This window comes from Caloenas nicobarica, chromosome 1, assembly GCF_036013445.1.
Source record: "Caloenas nicobarica isolate bCalNic1 chromosome 1, bCalNic1.hap1, whole genome shotgun sequence".
In the NCBI taxonomy this organism is placed as follows: domain Eukaryota; kingdom Metazoa; phylum Chordata; class Aves; order Columbiformes; family Columbidae; genus Caloenas; species Caloenas nicobarica.
The window spans coordinates 68,951,353-68,971,083 of record NC_088245.1 but is presented as its reverse complement, the minus strand read 5'-3'; the positions used below and the strand labels follow the sequence as shown (position 1 = coordinate 68,971,083).

The following is a 19,731-nucleotide window of genomic DNA, read 5'->3' as shown; positions in this document are numbered from 1 at the left end:
TCGCCGTGGGCTGGGTTGGGTTGGGTTGGGTTGGGTTTGGTTTTGTTGAGTTCCGTTCCATTCCGTTCCGTTTCGCGGGTCCGCGGCGCGGCGGGCGCCACGCGGGCGCGGAAGACGCAGGTGCCGCGGGACGGGCCCCGCGGAGGGGGCGGCGCTGGAGCCCCCCGGGACCCGCCCACCGGACCGGCCGGTGGGCGGAGCGGGTCGCGTGCGTGAAGTCACCTCCGTCGTCACAATGGGCAACACCTCCCTCCTCCCCAGCCTTCCCGCGCGGCCCTTTCTCCCTTAAAAGGACAATGGGGCGCGCAAAGCGAAGAGGGCTCGATTGAGGAGAACGGGGGCCGTGGGAGCGGCGCATGCGCAGAGCGGCGGGTGCCGAGGGGAGGGGGAAGAGGAGGGAGGAGGAAGGCCGGGGCGGGGGGGTGTGGGCTCGCGCGGGCTGGCAGGCAGAGCGCGGAGGGACGGGGAGGGCGCGCAGCGGCGGGGAGCGCCGCGCACCGCACGTTTGTTGGTGAGCGCAGCAGAGCGGTGAGTGGTGTCTCTTTCTGCTCAGGGTGGAGGAAAGAAAAGTACAACCGAGGGGGAACGGGAGGTTTAAACCGGTGGTTTTGTTTGTTTGGTTTGTTTTTGTGTGTTGTTTGGTGGGTTTTGTTTGTTTGTTTTCAGCAGTCGGTGTTTTCTCTTAGACACAAGTTCATCCCGGAGCTCGTCTCCGGTTCTGCTGCGGCGAAAAGACTTTTGCCGCCTGAAACAGTTTGACACGCGTGGTTCCCGTGCGCGGCGGTTTCTCCCCCTTTTTCTTCAATTATTGGAGTTTAAAGGAGGTGCTGGCCGGGGGAAACGCCTCCCGCATTGTTGCAGACCCGTTCCGACAACTCTGACTTCTATTCCTTCCCCCCCTACCCCCCCCTACCCGCACACCCCAAAGCACGATTAAAGCCCCAAGTCTCAAGGAGGAAGCGCAGCCAGCCTCCCGACGATTTAACTCCCGAAGCGGTCCCCGGCTGCGGCGCGGGCTGGAGAAGCCGGGCTGCACGGCGCCCTTCCCGGGCAGCCTCGCCACGCGGGCTGCGCGGCCGCGCCTCTGGCCGGCGCGGAGCGGCTGGCGCAGGTGCGGCCGCCGGCGCTCCCCGCGCAGCCCCGCACCGCACACCTGTGGCGGCGGCGCGCACAAGTTGGTGTCTGCAGCGGGGCGGGGGGCGCGGTTGTTCCCGCGATTCCTCCTTCCCCGTGTTGCGCGGGGTGGAGGGGGAGCGGTTTTATTAATAGTTATCATTAGTATTTGCAGAGGGGCCGGGGGGTCTGTACACGCCCCGAGAGGGGGGAAACGTGCAGCTGTGGGCTGGCGTGACACGTGCTGCCTGTCGCATGGGTCGCGGCGTGTGGGGCCTTCCCCGCTCCGGCCGGCGCGCTGCCACCGGCCCGCTGTGCGCGGCGTTGGCGGCGTGGGGACGGTGCGGCGGGCGGCGATGGCGTCCCTGCCGCTCCCGCAACACAGCGCGAGCGAAGGTCGCTCCCGGCCCCGGCAGCGTGTGCCCGCGCCCGGCGCCAACAAGTTTCAACCGCTGCCTTCCGCGGGGTTTGCGCGGCCGGGTTTGCGCGGCGGGGCGGCCGGGTTTGCGCGGCGGGGCGGCCGGCGTGCCCCCGGCGCGGCACGTAGGCAGCGCCCGGCTGCAGGGAAAACAAAGGGCTCGCATGTGCTGCGGGCGCCGCGGCTGCCCGGCGCGCGGGGAAAACGCGCTCGTACGCGCGGATGGGGGGGTTGCTGAGCCCCAGGGGGTGGGGGGTATCGGTGGGGTAAAACTTGTCTCGCGGGGGACGGTGTTTTTTTAGCGGCTGGCTGCCGGTTTTGGAGGACTTTGGAGGGGCGGTGAAACTTTGCACACGCGCTCCGCGGGGTACCACGCTGCGCGCACGGCGCTGGTGTGCAAGGGCGGGCGGGCAGGCGAGCTCCGCCGGACGCCGCGGCGCTGCCGCGGGGTCCCGGGCCCTGGGGTGTCGGTGTCGCCCCCGCCGCGGCGTGCCCGCGTTGCTGGGAGGTCTGCGGCGGCCCTTTGAGGTGCAACTGTTGCCATGTTTGAATTACGTCAGGGCCGAGCCATGAGGAACCAGCGCGGGGCGGCGGGACGGGGCCGGACCGGAGCGGGGGACGGCGGGAGGCGGCCGTCACCCTGCCGGGGCAGGGGTCGGGGTGTCCGGCGGAGCTGCTGCCGCTCCCCCGCCGCTCCGCACCGCGCCGGATGGGGCGGCTGCACCGAGACCGCGTGGTGGGGCGGCGTTTGCAGCGCGGGGGCCGCCTCGCAGCGCCCACCGGGCTTCCCTCCCCGGCGCGCCGCCTGCCCCTTGCTGTGCTGTTTTAATTTATTTAAAATTTTACACGGCTTTCGGCAAGTCGAACGCTTGGCAGCCCCGGAGAGGGCAGGGGCTGCCCGCCTGTGTGTGTGTGCGTGCTCCCGCGGCTCCACCTGACCGGCGGGGCCGCCCGTGAAAGTAGGTCGTCCGCCCTGGGAGGGGGGGTCTTTGTTCCCGGCGCTACCGCGCCTCCGCCCGCCGCGGTCCCCAGCCGCCCAGCGAGCCCGCCGGCGGTCACGGGCGGGAGCGGGGCGCCCCGCCGTCCCGGGGCCGGCGCTTCCCCCGCGCCATGCGGTGCTCGGCGGAAAGCGGCGGCCGCCGCCTCCGGCCTCCTGCACGGCGCCTGTCCCAGGGGCTGCGGGAGCGGCGCGACCACCCTCTACCTTTTCGGGCATCTTTTATCACTATTATATATATATATATATATTTTAATTATTATTTTTAACTTGCAGTTTTGCGCCAGGGCAGTGCTCCCAGTCGCGCTCTCTTATTCACGAGGTACAAGTTGCCGCCTCCTCTCCGTCTCCGGCGGTATCTAGCTAAAGGGATTTAAAGGGACCTGCCAGACCTGTTGTTTACTCGGATGCGCCTCAGCGCAGCGAGCAGGGCTGAATCCTGCCCACCCCTGGGCTCCCCCGGTAGCTCTCTCCTGGCGATGACTGCCCTGGTTCATCCTACAAAGAGCCTTGTCCCCATCAGTCTCCTCACGGGCAGTCCTTTGGACTTCACTAACCATCTCAACTGCAAAAAAGTTTGGAGCTGCAGTTCTGCAGGCAGCTGGGGAAGGATGCTGCCCCTCAGCCTGCTGCCGTGTGCCCAAAACACGTGTCTCCTGGCTGGGCTGAAGGGCCCCTGCACTGTCCCCTCTTGGGTGGAGACAGGAGAGGAGAGAGCCCGGTGTCCCGAATTGAGCCCAGAACTTCAACAGCATTGCACTTGTGTTGGAGACCGAGTAACGTGCTTGAGCACACCCTAACTGTAATGCTGTCTTTTTCATTTTGAATTGTAATTCAGCACTGGTGGAAGGTGGTAGGTTGGCAGCCATGGAGATGTCTGTTTAACCCTTTTACAAGGCAAGCCAGGAGGGTGACAGTTCCTCAGCAAACCCCTTTATTACTGTGTGTTTGCTTCCAAAGGTGAGACTGTTTTTAAACAGCCGTGTGCAGGGCGTGTGCTGTGGAAACCCCCTTCTCCCCAGTCTGCACATGGCCAGATTCACTGCGTAGTTTACAGCTTTTTTTAAATAAAGAGAAAAAGATTGCATGAACTCTGCAGTGTAGGGGCAGGCAGTGAACTGGGGGCCTTTCTGCTGACAGTGGTGAATACTGGACTCCTTTGGCACCCAGGTGAATTCCAGGTTTCTTGGGATCTGTGGTAGAGAATCAGAAGGTAACAAGTCGTGGGTTTTTCAAACACACCCACAGGCATGCAGCATCCAGCTCCCACCGAAAGTAGGTGGGATTGAGTGCCAGAGCCTCTGGGAAAAATTCCTCCTCACTTTTCTCCCAGCTCAGAGATTTGCAAAGAAGAGCTAATTGCCTATGTTTGCACTCTTTCCTTTAAAAAGAAAATATTACAGACTTCTTAGTAGAAGGTGATGTTAAAAATGCTGATAAATTCACACAGGTTAAAAATAACATTAAAACTGTGACAGTTTTATGTCTTACTCATGCTGGGCAGCTCTTTCTGTGAAAAAAAAATTTCTGCTTTGCGTTGATTCTTAACACCTGATGCTTTGTACCTCTTTCATAAAGAGGGGAATTATACACACAGTCCCACTTGACAACCAACTTCCTCAGACTTCCACACCTTGTAGCACTTGCTTTTTGACAGAAAGAAGCAGCTAGTGAGCTGGGGCTTAAAAACTGAGTGGTCAGGCAGAGTGCACAGGCGGGACTCCATTCCATGGCTCAAGCCTTTGCATTTCTGTAGAATGTGCTCACTCCAAAGTCCAAGTGAAATGACCAGTAATGTTACTTAAGGATGTGGAAATCTACCCTTTTTAATGAAGTCATTTCAGCTGTTCTGCCAAATAATTACTGCTACTTCTCTTCAAGTCCCTATCAGGTATGTTACCCTCTTTTTAAAAACAAACAAATAAGAAACCCCAAACCATTCAGTGTCTCGTGATCTCAAGTGTCTGTGATGCTTTTTCAGTAGCAGGTGGCTGCAGACGGACAGCATCGTAACAGCTGCAGTGACTGTACTCAGATAAGTATCACAGGCTGAACTCCAGCTCTTGCTTGAGAACGTCCCAGGTTTTCCTTGCAGGGCTCCAGCTCAGGCTGAGCATGGTGTTAGTTATGCAGTAGGAGTTGGAGAGGGAGTGGGAAAGTCCTCTTTCAAGATGGAATGTCTGCAGGTGAGACAGGTTTGGGATTTTTTTTTTTTTCTCCCCTATGCAAATCTTACTGATTACTGTTTTCATGCTTTGGCATATCCCTTCTGGAGCACTAACCACGTGGCAGTTTAGAGGAACCAGCAAGTGGCTTAGCCTTTCACTCGTTTTGTCTAAATGGGTTAGGTACCTATTTCCCACTGAAGATCAGCAGGTAATTAGGACCCTTTGTGGCTTGACTGCTTCTGAGAACTTCACTCGGAACAGCTTGTGACCCAATCAGGATGATGTGGAGGCTCAAACATGGGAAAGAAATGTCCAGTTTGATTTTTTTTTTTTTTGATACGTGCTTAGGAGTTGCTGCCGGTTGCATCTGGTGTGTTAAGATTTCACTGCAGCACTGAGCGCACAGCGGTAGCTGTGGACAACTACCAGCAAAAGAGCGAGTTATTTTGGCAGAGAAAAGATTCCTGAAGATGTAGTTTTTACCTTTTACTGGTTTTGCTCAGCTCATCAAGTGAAAACTCCACAGGATGCTGTTTCATTCAGATGTGCTTGGGCTGTAGAGGCCAAATACAGCTTTCTTCCAAGTAAAGTTATTTGAGTAGAGAGAGGAAGGGAAGTAGAAGGAAAATCTGAGGATATAGGGAATCAGAAGAGTATACGGTACACACAATACTAAGGTTGTGGTTGTTGGAAATTGTTCACTGTGTTTTGAGCTGTAAGGACAGATGACAGTGTAAAAAAAAAAAAAAAGCTTTTGCAAATACTGAAGTTGCATTTTCTTATGACTCCAGTTAGCTCAGTCTCTTCATTGGAGCATTCTGGCTTTGGGCATATTAAAATGTGGCTTGCTGGGGTCCAATTTTAACTTCTATTCCAATGTTTCTTTTTGCAGCATGTGAACTCAGGGGGAGGTATGTTTACATTCAGTCTCTGATATAGATCAGCTCCTCTGCTGATGTACAATCTTCTGTCCTCTAGTTGATTTTCAGTAGAGGTATTGTGGTTTATTTCAGCAGAGGGACAGGCCCAAGAATTTATTAGTGAGACAGGCAACTCTGCTTCTGGCGCCGTAGACAGCTCTGGAAGCATTTTTCATGTGTGTGCATGTGCCTGGGCGTATGCACTTGCATATGTAAAATCCAGAGCACGTATTTTCTTTCTATAGTAAGGCATTTGTTTCTTTTCATTTAAAAGAAAAAAAAAATGTAGCATTTTGGCTATGTTTCTTAGTTCCAGTGAAATGCTATAGAGATGAGCATGGTGAGATTCTTACTGACAGGAACCGGCTGCATTAACATATGTAGGCTAGATCATATTTTTCTGTAGCCTGACTTCAGGAAGGCTGTGCCGAGGCTGTTTTGTACACAGAAGGGAAAATCAAATTATTTGCAGACGTTCTGCTCCTCTCTGACAATGTACTGGCAGTTTCAAGTTACACAAAGGGTGAATGATTCAGGGTCAGGGGGAAGAGAGGAAGGTATTGAGTAGTTGTACTGGCATCCCTCTGCTCTCCCATAACCCCAGGGAATGTTTCTCTTTCGGCTTTGCAAGAAGCAGGTGAGCGTGTTCCTTCCAACTGGCCTGATAATTGTGTTACAAAGAGAGACATGCCTGCCTTCTAGGAATTCCTTCCTTTCTATTATAAAGGGTTTTCATTCTTCTTGGGTGATCAGAAGGAATTTGGAAAGGCAAATGAAAGTGGCTCGGCTTTTTCTGTTTTAAAATTCAAGAGTTCAGAAGTCCTTCCTTAGCTTGAAAACTTAATGAGCATCTGAAGTAATACCTCCTTTTAATTTAAATAATCAAATTAAATTTTGCTAAGAAAACTAAGCACCAAATTCTAGTCCTGACAGGTAACGAAAGCATGAAACCATTTTCACACACATATGATGCGTGCTGCTTTGTACCAGCCTTTCACAAATGTAATAAGCAGGGTGTGGTGTGTTGGGTTTTTTTTTTTATTTCCCACCTACTTCACTATTGCCTGCTTCACCCCAAATATTTTGCAAGACAAGTCCCTCTTTTTGATGCTATTTTTCCAAAAGTGGAAGGGCAGAGGGGTGGAAAGAACTTGTTCCTGCGGTCTTTTCTGAGTTCATTCAAGTTGCTAAAGCAGAACTTAGGGGAATAGCAACTTTTGCAGGGAGACCAGTGAGGAGGAGGAGAAGGACTGCTTTTCCCCTGGCTTGGGGGAATACCACTCCCCTACTAGTGCAGGTAGATCTCCATCTCTGCAGAGTGACAAATACGCTCTTACAGGATTTATGGTTCTTTGCTGTTGAGCTATCCCTTTCACTTCTGTGCAACTGCTGATTTTAAAATGTCGTGTATTTCAATAAAGTGCTTAAATTTGGCAAAATTATCTTGTGTAATGTGTTTTAACTTCTGTGGAGCTACATTCCTACTTGCCATCTTTTTATCTGTCCCAAATTTCGCAGACTTAAACTTCCACATCTAAGATTCAGGTGGTACGGTAGCTGGCAGTCCAACGCCTTGGTTCTAATTTGAGATATAAATTGCAAAGCTTTCAAGTTAAGCCTTTTAAAGGGCTCAGTCATATGTACTTCTAAGTACACTTAAGTCTATAGAAATGTAGTCTCAACTCCAGCACCAGACACACAATTATGGTTTAGAATGGAAGCTGAGACAGAGAGCTTGAAGTCTAGCAGTGCTGATAGATACCTCTAGACTCAAATGCTTCTACATTAGCTATTAAGCTCTCCAGCTGACAGAATATTTAGTATATAATGGCCAAATGGCAGCTGCTTAGGATTAAATGGAAGATGTCAGTCCAGTAACACATTTGTAACTGCACTTTGATGCAGTTGTCAGAGAAAAGTGTTTTACTTGTGGTTTTGCTGCTAGCTCTTCCCCATTCAGGCGTGATATATGGTAATACCATTGCTGACCATTCATCAAGTGGGAAACAGATGGCACTAGTTTCCCTTCTGTTGAGAGATTGTGTTGAAAGGCTGCTTCTGTGAGAATGGCAACAACGATGCAAAACAAAATATTTTCAGAATATGCATGTCTCATGCCAGCCTTTGCCAGAAGATTAATTGTAAAACATGCATCTTGTTCTCACTGTGGTATAAATCCCAGCTAGTGACAGAGATGGTCTCATCAGCATCTGGATTTCTGGGAGAAACTGGGTTACAAAGTAAATAAAATCGTAGAGATCAGTTCTGTGTCTTGCCCTGTAACAGTCAAAATGTTCTTGCTACTTAAGTTTTGTGTCTGCAGTTAGTCTTTGACTTTCTAAAGAAAAGCACCAGGCCATGGACTTAGTGCTGGGGTTGTCAAGCAAAATCTAAAATCACTGTTTTGTAGTTGAAAATGCCCAAGTGAATGTGCTGTTGGATCTCCAGAGGCTGGATAAACACTGTGTCCTCAAGAGAGGACAGTGTCTCTTGAAGGAGCACATAAGATGCCAAGAAACAAAATAGGTGCTCTTAAGTATTTGCTTAGGCACTCTGTTTATTTGTCTTTACAGTCCAGGGATACTAACCTGATTTGGTTGTGCATTCAAGTTGATTTGTGAAGTGTCCCTGAAAGCATACCTAAGCAGAGGCAGAGAGTACTTCTGAGTCTAACTGTCCCTCAACAAACCCATTCAGCAGGTCACTAGGTGTGTACTTTTTTTACTTACTACAGTTGCTCCTGGCCTTCAGGCCAATATGGTGATAATGGAGGAAATGGTCTCTTAAGAAGCCAGGCAACATTTGGGGTGACTTTGCTGGATATTTGTACAAATCATCCTTGTGAGAACCCAGCCCTAGGTGAGCTCCTTGTGCTGTAAACGTGCACAAAGAAGAAGAGAATACAGCACTTAGAGCCTGTGGCAAAGAGCATGAGCTGGGACAAGAGGGAAGGAAAGACCTATCCCCTCCATCTCCCTCTTAATAAGTCCCTTGCTGTCAACAGGCTCTGCAAGGGGGTTGGTCAAGACAAGCTTTTTGGAGAGTTGACTTGTGTCTTTCTACAGGTTTGTGGGGTCGTAATTACAAGGAGACACAACCTCAGGGGACACCAAGTGGTCTTAACAATATAATACACTAGACTGAAATGTAAACATGTATGCTTTCAGCTGGATATGGATTCCTTAATGGATTTCTTGTAAGAGTATTAACCAATGATATTAGATAATTCTTTTGCTTTTCTGTTGTTCTCAGGAGCCTGGGAACCTTGTGTGTTTATTTTACAGTGCTGCCATGCTCTAATCTTCCCCTCTGGGGTGGGGGGGATTGTATTTTTACCTCTGTGTGTCTAGGACTGGGTAGTTTACTAGCTTTTGCTGTGGTCCTGCAAAAATACGTGGGATCTTTTTCCATCACATGCAATCTCTGTCAGTAAGGTAAGCATGATGCTAGGTATGGTCATTTTGTGGAAGCATATTTTTGAACTCACCTGAAGCTGCTTTTCGAATTATTTTATTGCTGTAATGATGTGGCAAGTCTGTAGGCTAAAGACTTCAGGTTAATTTTCTCTGTCCCTCAGGAGAATGTTAGAGTTATGTTCCTTATCTTCCTGCAGGTGGAAGATGTGGGGACAGATCCCTATGCCAGATACATTGACCAGTAACCCAAGTTGGGTTGCTGGGACCTGACAGTCCTTGGGACTGAGAAGTGACTGCAAGTTCTCTCTCATCAGACTTGTCCACAAATTATGGAGATGCTGCTCTCCCAGAAGTCCTGCCTGAGCTGCTACTGGGTATTTCAGCAGCATTTGTGGGGAGAAGAGGTAGTTTTCTGTTTGCTTCTACAAGAATATAACGACTTGGCCTTTTGTTAAGGGGAGAGGGGGAAATCTTGTGTTATTTCTATGGCTGTAATTTTTTTTTTTTTTGAAAAGCAGAAGTTCTCAGCAGTGGATTCCTGTTCTCAGGGAGCTTCCTGCAGCCGATGGTCTGTCCCCTCTCTGAGAAGTTAGTGTGCAATAAGCAGCAGAGCTGGCTGCTTGCTTCCTGCAGCAGGTGGTTGAGGCAAATCTTGCACTGTGGTCTGTTTGAAAGAGAACATCTTAGAACAGTCTCTACCTGTGTGTATAAGACAGATGCTGTGTGGCCTGTGAGGACTTGCTATGTGTCCAGGCCCAGCGCCAGGAAAGCACCAGCTTTGCCCAGTTGTTGGTTTGGTTTTTTGAAGTTCTGTGGGAGCTCCGTTTGCTCTGACAGCTTCTCATGCCGTGTCAGACTGTGTCTAACAGGAGTCTGCACTGGGGTGTGACTGGGGCCTGGGAAGAACCGATTTGGTGGTGTGGACATCGTGTGTTGAAGGGGTCTTTGTTGTGGTGACTGCAGTAAATCGACTTGTAACTGACTTTAAAAGTTTCTGCCTGGAAAAGTCCTCCACTGTATGTTACCTGCTCTGATAGCATAGCCCAGCCTGGGTGTACTGAAAAGGATAGGCAAACCCCTAAGAGCAGCATGGCTTTTGGGTTTCTGAGCTGATGGTTAAGAAACAATTTCCCAATAAATGGAGCACCTTTTGCTCCGGCGTCATCGGCGGCGGCTGGAATATGTGGTAGGCGCACGCTGAAGTGCGCCCCAGGGTCCTGCTCCTCGTCCCTTTTCTCTCTGGGTTTTCTTCCCATGGCAAGAGCAGGGTGGGGACGGCGGGAGGGCGAGAACTGAGCCTGTGCTGACACGGCGCCGGGATGTGGCTGGGATGCTCACCCAGACCTGAGAGTCAAGCGGTGCTTCTGGGTCCCGCAGTGCAGAGGTGGCCACGGAGGGCTGGGTGGGACCCCACCCTCCTGTTTTTAGAGCGGCTTTTCAGGTATGTCTGCCCTACAGCCTAGGGGTGTGACTGCAGCTCATTTAAAACGTCTCCTCCTCACTTTTCAGCAAAGCTTGGCAGGGATGTTTCCAGCAAACGGGGGTGGTGATGACGAGGTAGTTCCAGTGACCCAGGGTTCAGCTGCCAAGTGCTTCCACAGGGGCTCGGGCAGTGTCCCCCAATCTGCCCCACCACATGCATGGGGCTTTCGTTAGCCGAGTCTGCTGCGCTCCCACCTCTGGGTTGTGGTGTTGTAGATGTGCCCTTGGAGTAGAATTGTGCAGTAAATGAGCTCGTCGTGAGCCCTGCTGGGTATTGCTTAATATTCCAGCTGTTGTTAATTATTTGTTAATCGTTTTTTATAAGTGCGTTCCAGGTGTATCTGCTCTTCGGGGGCAATGCAGAATAGAGCTATTGCCTGATCTAGCCGTTTCCCATCCCAAATTATAATTTACTTTTGATTTGTCCAGTGAATTGCTCAGGTTTTTCTTTCAGTGTCTACCAGTGATAAGTAACACCAGTTCCTGTTTGTTTTCACAGGCTACAGCTGGGAGGAAAAGATGTTCGGCTTTCACAAACCGAAGATGTATCGGAGTATAGAGGGCTGCTGTATTTGCAGAGCTAAGTCTTCCAGTTCTCGTTTCACTGACAGCAAACGTTATGAAAAGGATTTCCAGAATTGTTTTGGGTAAGATTCTTCCTTTAGTCAACATCGTGGTCAGTCATGGTGTTGATCTCCAAGCCACAAACCTGATGCGCTCTCGCTCTGAGAGGCTGTGAAGATTCAAGAACATTAATGAAAACTCGATGGATGAATATTTAGCAGTTCCAGCAAGGTTTATGCACAGTACCTTGGTTCAGGTGTTGGTGCCTTTGTTCAAATACAGCGCATCAAGATGTTATTAAAACTTCACATTGGAAACCCATTCTGATGGAAAGTGAGCATCAAATATTTGGCTTTCCAATTGGACAATGTTGCACATAATGTTACTTGAAAACATTGGTAGGCAAAACTATAAATACCAGTGATTTCTTGCACCAAGCTGTTGTGACCTATTAACTTTTTAAAATACTTTCTAAGAACTTTGAAATTCTGTATAGACCTGTGTCCCTGAATTGTCAGCAAAGTAAATTCTTCTGTGATAGTTCTGGGGTTTTTTTGTACTGTATTTATTTTGATTTTTTTTATGAGGCAGTAAGATTTTCTCCTGCTTATTCTGTAGTTTTCCATGAAATTATTTCCCCTGGAAAACATCTATGTTGTCGATAGATGTTTTCTGCTTTTTTTTCTTCCAGTCTCGTTGGATTACCTCTCATCAAAATCTTGGGCCTACTTGGAACTTCCATGCATCATATTAAAAGCTATATATACATATCAGTGTTGCTACTGTTGTCTGAAGTGCATAACTTCTTATGTGTAAATCTTTGCAATCTTTAGAAATATTTCCCTCTCCCTTTTTGTAGAAACACTCTTTTCGTGTACAGCTTTATAGTGCTTTGTGTTTACCATGGATTTTTGCACATAAATCTGGTGCTGACAATTTTCCTTGTCATATTTCTTGGCTACTGTCCTTGCCAGTGGAAAGACTGTATGAAAACACATCGCTTTTTTTTTTTTTTGAACGACAGTAGAGAAGATTCCAGTATACCAGGGCCTTTGGTCTTGTGCTATCTGAAATATGTTTGCCAAGTTAAAAATGCAGTCTTTAACACTGAGCAAATAATGGCTTATCTGAGCCTGCCCCATTAATCTATAAATGCTTCAAAGTCTTCTCATTTAAATAGCTGAAAAATTCTACAGTTCTATTTGTTCTACAGTTCCGAATTCTACAATTCTATCCCCTTTATATTTCTTTTAGTGTGGATTAGCAGTAGGGTTGATTTCTGAAGAAAACACGTTAAAGGGAGCGAGTATTGCTGTCATTCCAGTGACTGCTGTTTCTGAAACCTTATCCTACACTTATGCAGGAGCATGTTAGCTGGTATTTGTTACTCATCCTTGAAGCTCTGTGAGAAAGTTAGGAGCTGAATAAGCTTTTGTCAGATCTCTGAGGTCTGTTCCCAAATGCACATTCAAGGTATATGATTACTCCTCCTCCCTCCCTCTTCATTCAAACTGACCAACCAACCCACTGGAACTGTGCGTTGGTTTTGGTATTTTGGTTTGGTTTTTTGTTGTGTGATTTTTGTTTTGTTTTGGTTGCTTTTTTTGGGGGGAGGAATGTTTGTTTAAGGAAAAAACAAAACCACCGACTGAAGGTGATGAGACTCTTTTCAGTACCCCTCTGGAGGCAGGTCACAACACCTTTTACTTCTATATGGAAGAACACTTTCTCAAAGTCAGGCCTGGTCTTTAAATGGCAAAGTTTGAGCACCCCAGATTAATGGTAATGCCTGAAAAACAGAACTTGAGAACCCTTCTTTTCCAACAATTTTTATGCTTCTTGCCGCTATTGAGTGGGGGGTGCTTTTGTTAACTGTTGTCAAGTGATTTTTGCTTTTGTTTTCGCCAGGCTCCATGAGGCCCGCTCAGGAGATATTTGCAACGCATGTGTCCTTTTGGTGAAAAGATGGAAAAAATTGCCAGCAGGATCAAAAAAAAACTGGAATCACGTTAGTCAATTATTTATTTCTTCTCCACCCCAAAACGAACTCATCTCTGTCTTTAGTCCATCCTGCTAGAGAGGGAGGTGCTGGCAAGGGTTTGGGATTTGCTGTTTCCCTCATGGTCTCCCTTCCCACCCTTAGCATCTCTAAATCCTTCCTGAAGTATTTGCTGTTAAATGGCTTTTATCTGTCACTTGCACGTTTGGCTTACGTGCAGGTGGTGATTGTGCAAGCCCAGGATGGAGTCACAGGCTGATATACCTTGTAATTCCTTGTTTTCACAAGCTCATAACTTTGTCCAAAAGTCTCTTATGATATTTAAAACATTTCAAATTTGGCCTCTGTCCAAAATTGGTTGCTCTTTATTCATTTTGTTGTTGTTGTTGGTTTTTTTTAATAGTTTGAACAAGCAAGGTGACTTGCTCAAGCAACACATAAATCAGTGTTGTCTAGTCAGATAATTACAACTAATATCTTGCAGCTATTCCCCCTCATATATTCTGTTTTGATACATCTAATTCAGTTTAGGCCTGGGGTTTGGAGGATGATCAGGATTCCTTGTGTATTTTATAACCTTTATTCAGGAAGCCTTGATGGTAACGAGAGCCAGAACTATGGTTATTACTACCACTAGCTTTATTCAGAAGTTAAATTGATGATTTTTTTGAAAAACGCCAGGGCAAATGCTTGGCAGACACTCTAAACTGAACCTGTATTGGCTTAAACAACTGTTTTACACTAAACTGAATTTGTCAAAAATAGGAAGAAGGCAAAAGTTGAACTGAATATGCTTTTTAAAATGAGTTTGCTGCCTCTTCCTACAGATTCAGCCTCTTGCAAATCTGATTTAAATGAACCATAAGAGTGTTGGTGCGCAGAACTGCCTTGGTTTAAATAAATTGGTTTTGAACACGTTCAGATAAGTCGGTACAGGCACCTCGACTAGAGCAATACCTCAGCATGACGCAGAAGTATTATGCATGCATTTTCTGTGTTTTAGGTGGTAGATGCCAGGGCTGGACCCAGTCTTAAAACAACATTGAAACCAAAGAAAATGAAAACTCTATCTGGAAGCAGAATAAAGAGCAATCAAATCAGCAAACTGCAAAAGGAATTCAAGCGGCACAGTAAGTAGATCCAAATAGAATTCTGACAATAAACTTTGGCCTCCCCTAATATAGCTTCCTGTTAACTGGCCAAGCTGAATCGCCATCTAGATTCAACTGTGTGCTCACACATTTGGGCACTCCCTGTGTTCACCTCCTCTCATCCTCCTCCTAGAGCTTGGGGAGGGGGTGGAATGAGGAGGAAGAGCTTGTGTGCAGAGTGGGCTGTGAGAGAGAGGTGGGGGAGTGGGGCGAGCCAAGCTTAAAAGTGTAGGTAGCTGTCGCTTATGCCCCACTCTTGAATGATGTGTCTGTGGAAGGAACTTCTTGGACAAGACCCTAATCGAAACTGAAGTTGGAAGAGGTTTCCCCCTGCTCTCAGTAATGCACTATGGCTGTTTTCAGCACAGTTCTGTTGACACCACTATCAGTCTTTTTATTCCATATGTGTTTTCAACCCAGGCTTTCTATTTAGCTTAGATTTCCCCCCCTTTAAATTCCTACCATGTTTCCTCTGTACAGTTTCCTTACGCCTTCCTCTGCTGGTCTCGATGATTTCTTTCCAGTAGCACTTAGACTCCTCAAATAGATTTGGATTCATAGCTTTCCAACAAAGCCATCTGCCAGTTATGCTCTAAATATATGTCAGTACTTTAGGTTTTTCCTCTAAAGCAAACCAACTTCTTAACTGTTCCTTGACTTGGCCTTCTCTCTCTCTTTCAATTATCCTGCCTGGTCTGAAGGAAGAGCTCTCCAAAGAATCAGTAAAGGCCCTGACCCAAAGAGCTTGTATCTCCTCATTCAACTTGACATAGTTAACCTAATTGTGCTACTTGCAGGTGCCAGAAACTGTAACTAAAAGGTAGGCTAGTAGACCCTCTGTTAAGGTTTGTGTCTGCACTGGAGTCCATAGTTCATAGTCTCGATCCAGCAAGAGCTCAGTACTGCCTAAGCCATTGCACTAATGAGAAGAGCTTTGCAAGACTTTAACTGAATGGGTAAGAAAGGAGATTTACAGTGAGAGAGAACACGCTAAGTGTGAAGCACAGATCCCCATCATCTTCAAGGATCTTCGAGTGATTCCAGAACGGGACTACGATCTTGGCCGAAGCGTGGCCTGCACAGGCTGTGTTTGAGAGCCAGGAACTGAAGCCTGATGATCCTGAACTTTTTTCCAGCCCCTCATGTACAAGGACCCCCTCCAGTTCCGAGGTCTCTCTCTCAAATACTGACAGATAGTCTCTCTATTGAAACTGGCGGAGGCAAGTGAAAAATGGGTTGCTGTTACTAATTTTCTCTTCTTAATTAAAAGCATTCTGTCTCTCTGTTCCCAATCTGCATTTTTGCAAGTCAGGAAGAGGGTAAGTCGTCGGATGCATGTCCTGATTTTTGCATTTCTTCTTTCTCCCGCAGATTCCGATGCCCACAGCACCACTTCCAGTGCCTCCCCAGCTCAGTCGCCCTGCTACAGTAACCAGTCTGACGACGGCTCTGACACAGAGATGAGCGCTGGGTCCAGCAGAACACCAGTTTTTTCCTTTTTAGATCTCACATACTGGAAAAGGTAAATAGCAACAGAATGTTCACTCACTGCAGACAGCAATTCACGTACATAGTGCTTGATTCTGCTTCTTCAGGAATTTGCTGCTGCTGAACTTTAATTTGTTTTAAGGATATAATTTAAGTCGCAGAGTATTATGCAGTATCTGCCTTTGGAAAGAAATACCATGTGTTTAAGACATTTTCCCCTGTCTCCTTTCAGTTCTCTAAATACTAATACAGTTGCTAGTTCCTGGAAAATATTTTTGCGTTTTTGGGAGTTACAGAAAATATTCCTGACTGTTATCTTAAGACTGTGCTCTGTAGACATGATGCATTACCAGGTACGATAGTGCTCTCAGCTTGCCAGCAAAACAGCATTTGATTTGGTTGACCTATGATGGTAGTAATTAAAAAAAAAAAAGTCTGGAGTGGGAGGAAACCCACAAGACTTTCTGGGAGCTCATGAGCTTGTTATCTTTTATTGCCTGTTGTGACACAGCAATCCCTTGTTTAGCTAATTGCTCTCTTGAAATTGTTCTGACTTGGTTACATCATCTCAAATAGTGTTTGCAAGTGCATTGTATTCAAGGTTAGTTCAGCCCAGATAGTTGTCTGAAACTTCTGGGAAGCAAAATGGGAGACTTAGTTTTGTACAGACATGGGTTTGGTGGTGGGTTGTGTTTTGTTGTGGCTTTTTTTGGTTTTGTTTTGTTTTTTGGGGTTTTGTTTTTTGTTTTTTTTTTTCCCCAAAGTGATGTGCATTTACACACAGACTTACTTTCTCTTTCTGAGCAACCTGTCCTCCTAGGCTCTGAGCTGGAGGCTCAGAAAAGTAGTGCCTTGGGTCAAACAAATTTTTTTGCATTTCTGTAAATTCTATATATTCTAAACACATAAACTGTCTGTCTCTCTCCGTGCCGTTTCTTCCAGGCAAAAGGTCTGCTGTGGCATTATTTACAAAGGGCGTTTTGGGGAAGTCCTCATAGACACTCATCTCTTCAAACCTTGCTGTAGCAATAAAAAGTCTGCCACTGAAAAACCAGAACAAGAAGGACCACAATCTCCAGCAATCTCCACCCAAGAGGAGTGGTGACTTCCTTGGGTAGCCGCAAAAGGTTATACAGATCCTCTTATTCTCTGGAAAAATACTAGAAAAGTGACTGTTCACTTTGGACACCTGCTATGCTGCCAAAAGACTATTCCCTAGAACTGTTTTGGGTTTTACTGCTACAATTCTACAAACTCTGAAGCCAGTTTGTATCGTTTCAGAAAGACTGTATATAATATTTAAGATGCTATGGAACACTTAGCAAAGCTGAATGCTGCTGCAAGGTTGTCTGATCTTCCCTCCCTCTTCCCCCCTGCTCTGTTCACTTCACAAGTGAATATGAGGATGGGGTTTTGTATATTAAAGTATATGTAGTTCATGTTTCTGTATTGAAAGAAGCAGTGGTTGTAAGGCATTTTTTTAAGTTGGTTAGTAACCTCCCTTAAATCCCGAAGAAAATATTTCATTCTTAGACATGTATGAGTCAATAAGATGAACTAATGCATAGAAATATAATAAGTCACCTCTCTAGTTATATAAATATATATTTTTTGAAGGTGTGGAGATCTCACCCTATACTACTGACGTATAAAGACAAATATTTCATCCCTCCTATGTGACACAGACCGGTAAACTGCAGATGTCTCTACTACAAGTGGTAGTTATCAGAGAAGGCCCCCAACATGAAGTGCTCTTCAGAAGGGGTGGGAGAGCTCTCCTCCTTACCTAAGGAGGAAGATTTACCTAAGAATTAACCATAGCAAAACGGGAGGCTACTTTATTTTAACCCAGCAGCAGATACCCTGGGTTTCATGTAGTAACTGACTGGTGATCAGAGATGGACCAACAAAACGTCTTGCCCAAATTAGGTGTAGATGATGGCCAAAACTGAGTAACTGCTGTGTGTTGGCCCACTGCAGGTGAAATGTGACCACAGACCAGACTTCATGCTGGACCTAACATAAAACAAGCTCCTCACTCAGCAAATCAGACTTTACTCCACGGACATAATCTGGTTGCAGCCTGGGGTCTGGATTTGCAATAGCTTTTTTGGAACCCTTGCACTGCAGTGCTTCTCTGTGTTTGTGTTTTGGAGTTATTTTGTGTGTTTGAACAACCACCAGATCAGTGCTTTTGTGAATACTGAATATTCAAAATTCTGTTAAGAATGGTGCTGTACTGAGTCGAGGCAGCTCTGTTTGCATACGCGATCAATAGATGGCATTTCTTACATGGATTTCCAAACAAACTCGTGTGCAAACCATTGTGACACTCCTTCAAACTCCACTTTGCCTCTAGGGTGGAAGCAGCTTCCTGGAAGAGTGTGCTGCAGTTTTAGCTCCCAGTTTCTTCATGTTCCTTTTATGAAGGTTTAAGTTCTGTAACTTGGGAATTCTGGGTTTTTTTTGTTGTTTGTTTCTGATTGAGGCGTGGGTAGGATTTTTCTTACTCTTTTGGGGTATTCTGCAATGGATTGCTACAAGCTTTCCTTTTTGTGAGAGTCTTTGGCATAATACTGGGGTGGGTAGGGTTTAGGACTGGACTTCCATGTAATCTCACTTCCTGAGATGGGAATGCTTAGCAAATGAAAATATAGGTAGGGAAAGATAAGCAGGTTTTAAGAAGAGCCTCTGCCCTCAAAGGTTCTTTTTCTTTTCTTTCTTCTTTCTTCTTTTTTTTTTTTTTTGTCCTCTCCTGTTGGTTAAGCCAACCTCTGGAGAGAAAGAACATCAGGGGAAACAGGGCTTTGACTTATCACAGCCTTACAGCATAGAGCTTTCATTGGTCTTATTTTGCTTTTCCAAAACACTCTGAGATTCTGAAGGGAGGACAAAGCTGCCTACCTTGCTTTCATCTGCAACCAAATAGAAAAGACTTAGGTTGGAAAATACCTTTAAAATCATGGAGTCCAACCACAGGTATAATGGATCTTTGCTTGTATAACAGCATAACTAGGTTGGTCATGTCTGATAAGGGCTTGAGCAGGAGTCCTAGCTGTTTTTGCAGACACCTGCTTCCATTTGAATTTGTGTTTTCAGCATCAGTAATTCTGTACACCTAAGGCTGCAGTGTTGGTGGTAGGATGTGCTCTGATACGAATCATCTCTTCTGTATTTATTTATTTATTGGTAGATTTCAACCGCCAACTGCTTCCCCTACTCCCTCCCACCTCTTCCATTCCCGGTAGTAATGCAAAATGAACTGTATGTAGTCATGCACTTTGTATTAATGTATTAGAAATCTATGGAACCTGTTTTGTACTTTTATACTGTTCAGACACTTGTAATCCGAACTTTTTTTTACTAGGGTAATGAATAAATTTAGACTTATTTAGAAAATAAACAACTTCTCTGTTTATTTCAGCTCTATTCCATTAATTAGTATTTGAACTAGCCCAAGCAACCCATGTTTCTATTTGAACAAGACTTCAAGACCTTTTTTTTTTTTTTTTTTTTTTGTGGGAGGGGGCGAGATAATTCTCTTCCTATTTAATTTGGAAAGAAGAGCAGAGCAAGGGAAGGAGATGTTGCTTATTATGATAGACAGCTGTCTCGGAGTAGAATCACAGAGCTTTCCCTTGGCACTGCGTGTGTGTCAGGCATTCCTTTGCTGGCGGTGGGTGGTGCTGACATGTGCTGTCCCCAGGGGCCTGGCTCTCCAGCTCACTGGCATTTAGCAAGGGGCAGCTGAAGCAGCAGTCGTGCTGCAGGTATGGAGCTGACAGCACCTGGAAACATCCCTCTCCAGATCCAGCAGAGTTGGTGGAAGAGACTGGTGCTCCTCTGCTGAAGCTAGAACCCAGAGTGTGTTTTCCCACGATGGGCGTAGTTGGCTGGATAAGCTCCAGCAGACCGGTGGGAGCAAGGTCTCTGGCCGGAGGTGACAGTGAGTAGCTGAGTTCAGAAGGAGATCAGGCTGTTTCCTCATAATGGGGAAAATGTTGCAACCTTAAAC

General features: G+C 46.8%; 1 protein-coding gene across 1 annotated transcript; it reads left to right on the top strand.

The window, feature by feature from the left end:
• Window positions 1-454: 454 nt before the first annotated feature.
• SINHCAF (SIN3-HDAC complex associated factor) lies at window positions 455-19,076 on the top strand. Its single transcript, XM_065650782.1, has 6 exons — window positions 455-528; window positions 11,014-11,161; window positions 12,987-13,086; window positions 14,081-14,207; window positions 15,600-15,750; window positions 16,659-19,076. The coding sequence occupies exons 2-6, from the start codon at window positions 11,034-11,036 to the stop codon at window positions 16,819-16,821; spliced, it is 669 nt and encodes a 222-aa protein (XP_065506854.1). The 5' UTR covers window positions 455-528; window positions 11,014-11,033; the 3' UTR covers window positions 16,822-19,076.
• Window positions 19,077-19,731: the final 655 nt, after the last annotated feature.

Coding starts and splice junctions, on each gene's coding strand:
- SINHCAF (XM_065650782.1), top strand. CDS start 11,034: ATGTTCGGCTTTCACAAACCGAAGATGTATCGGAGTATAGAGGGCTGC. Junction 14,208..15,599: donor AAAGGAATTCAAGCGGCACA/GTAAGTAGATCC, acceptor TTTCTCCCGCAG/ATTCCGATGCCCACAGCACC. Junction 15,751..16,658: donor GATCTCACATACTGGAAAAG/GTAAATAGCAAC, acceptor CGTTTCTTCCAG/GCAAAAGGTCTGCTGTGGCA.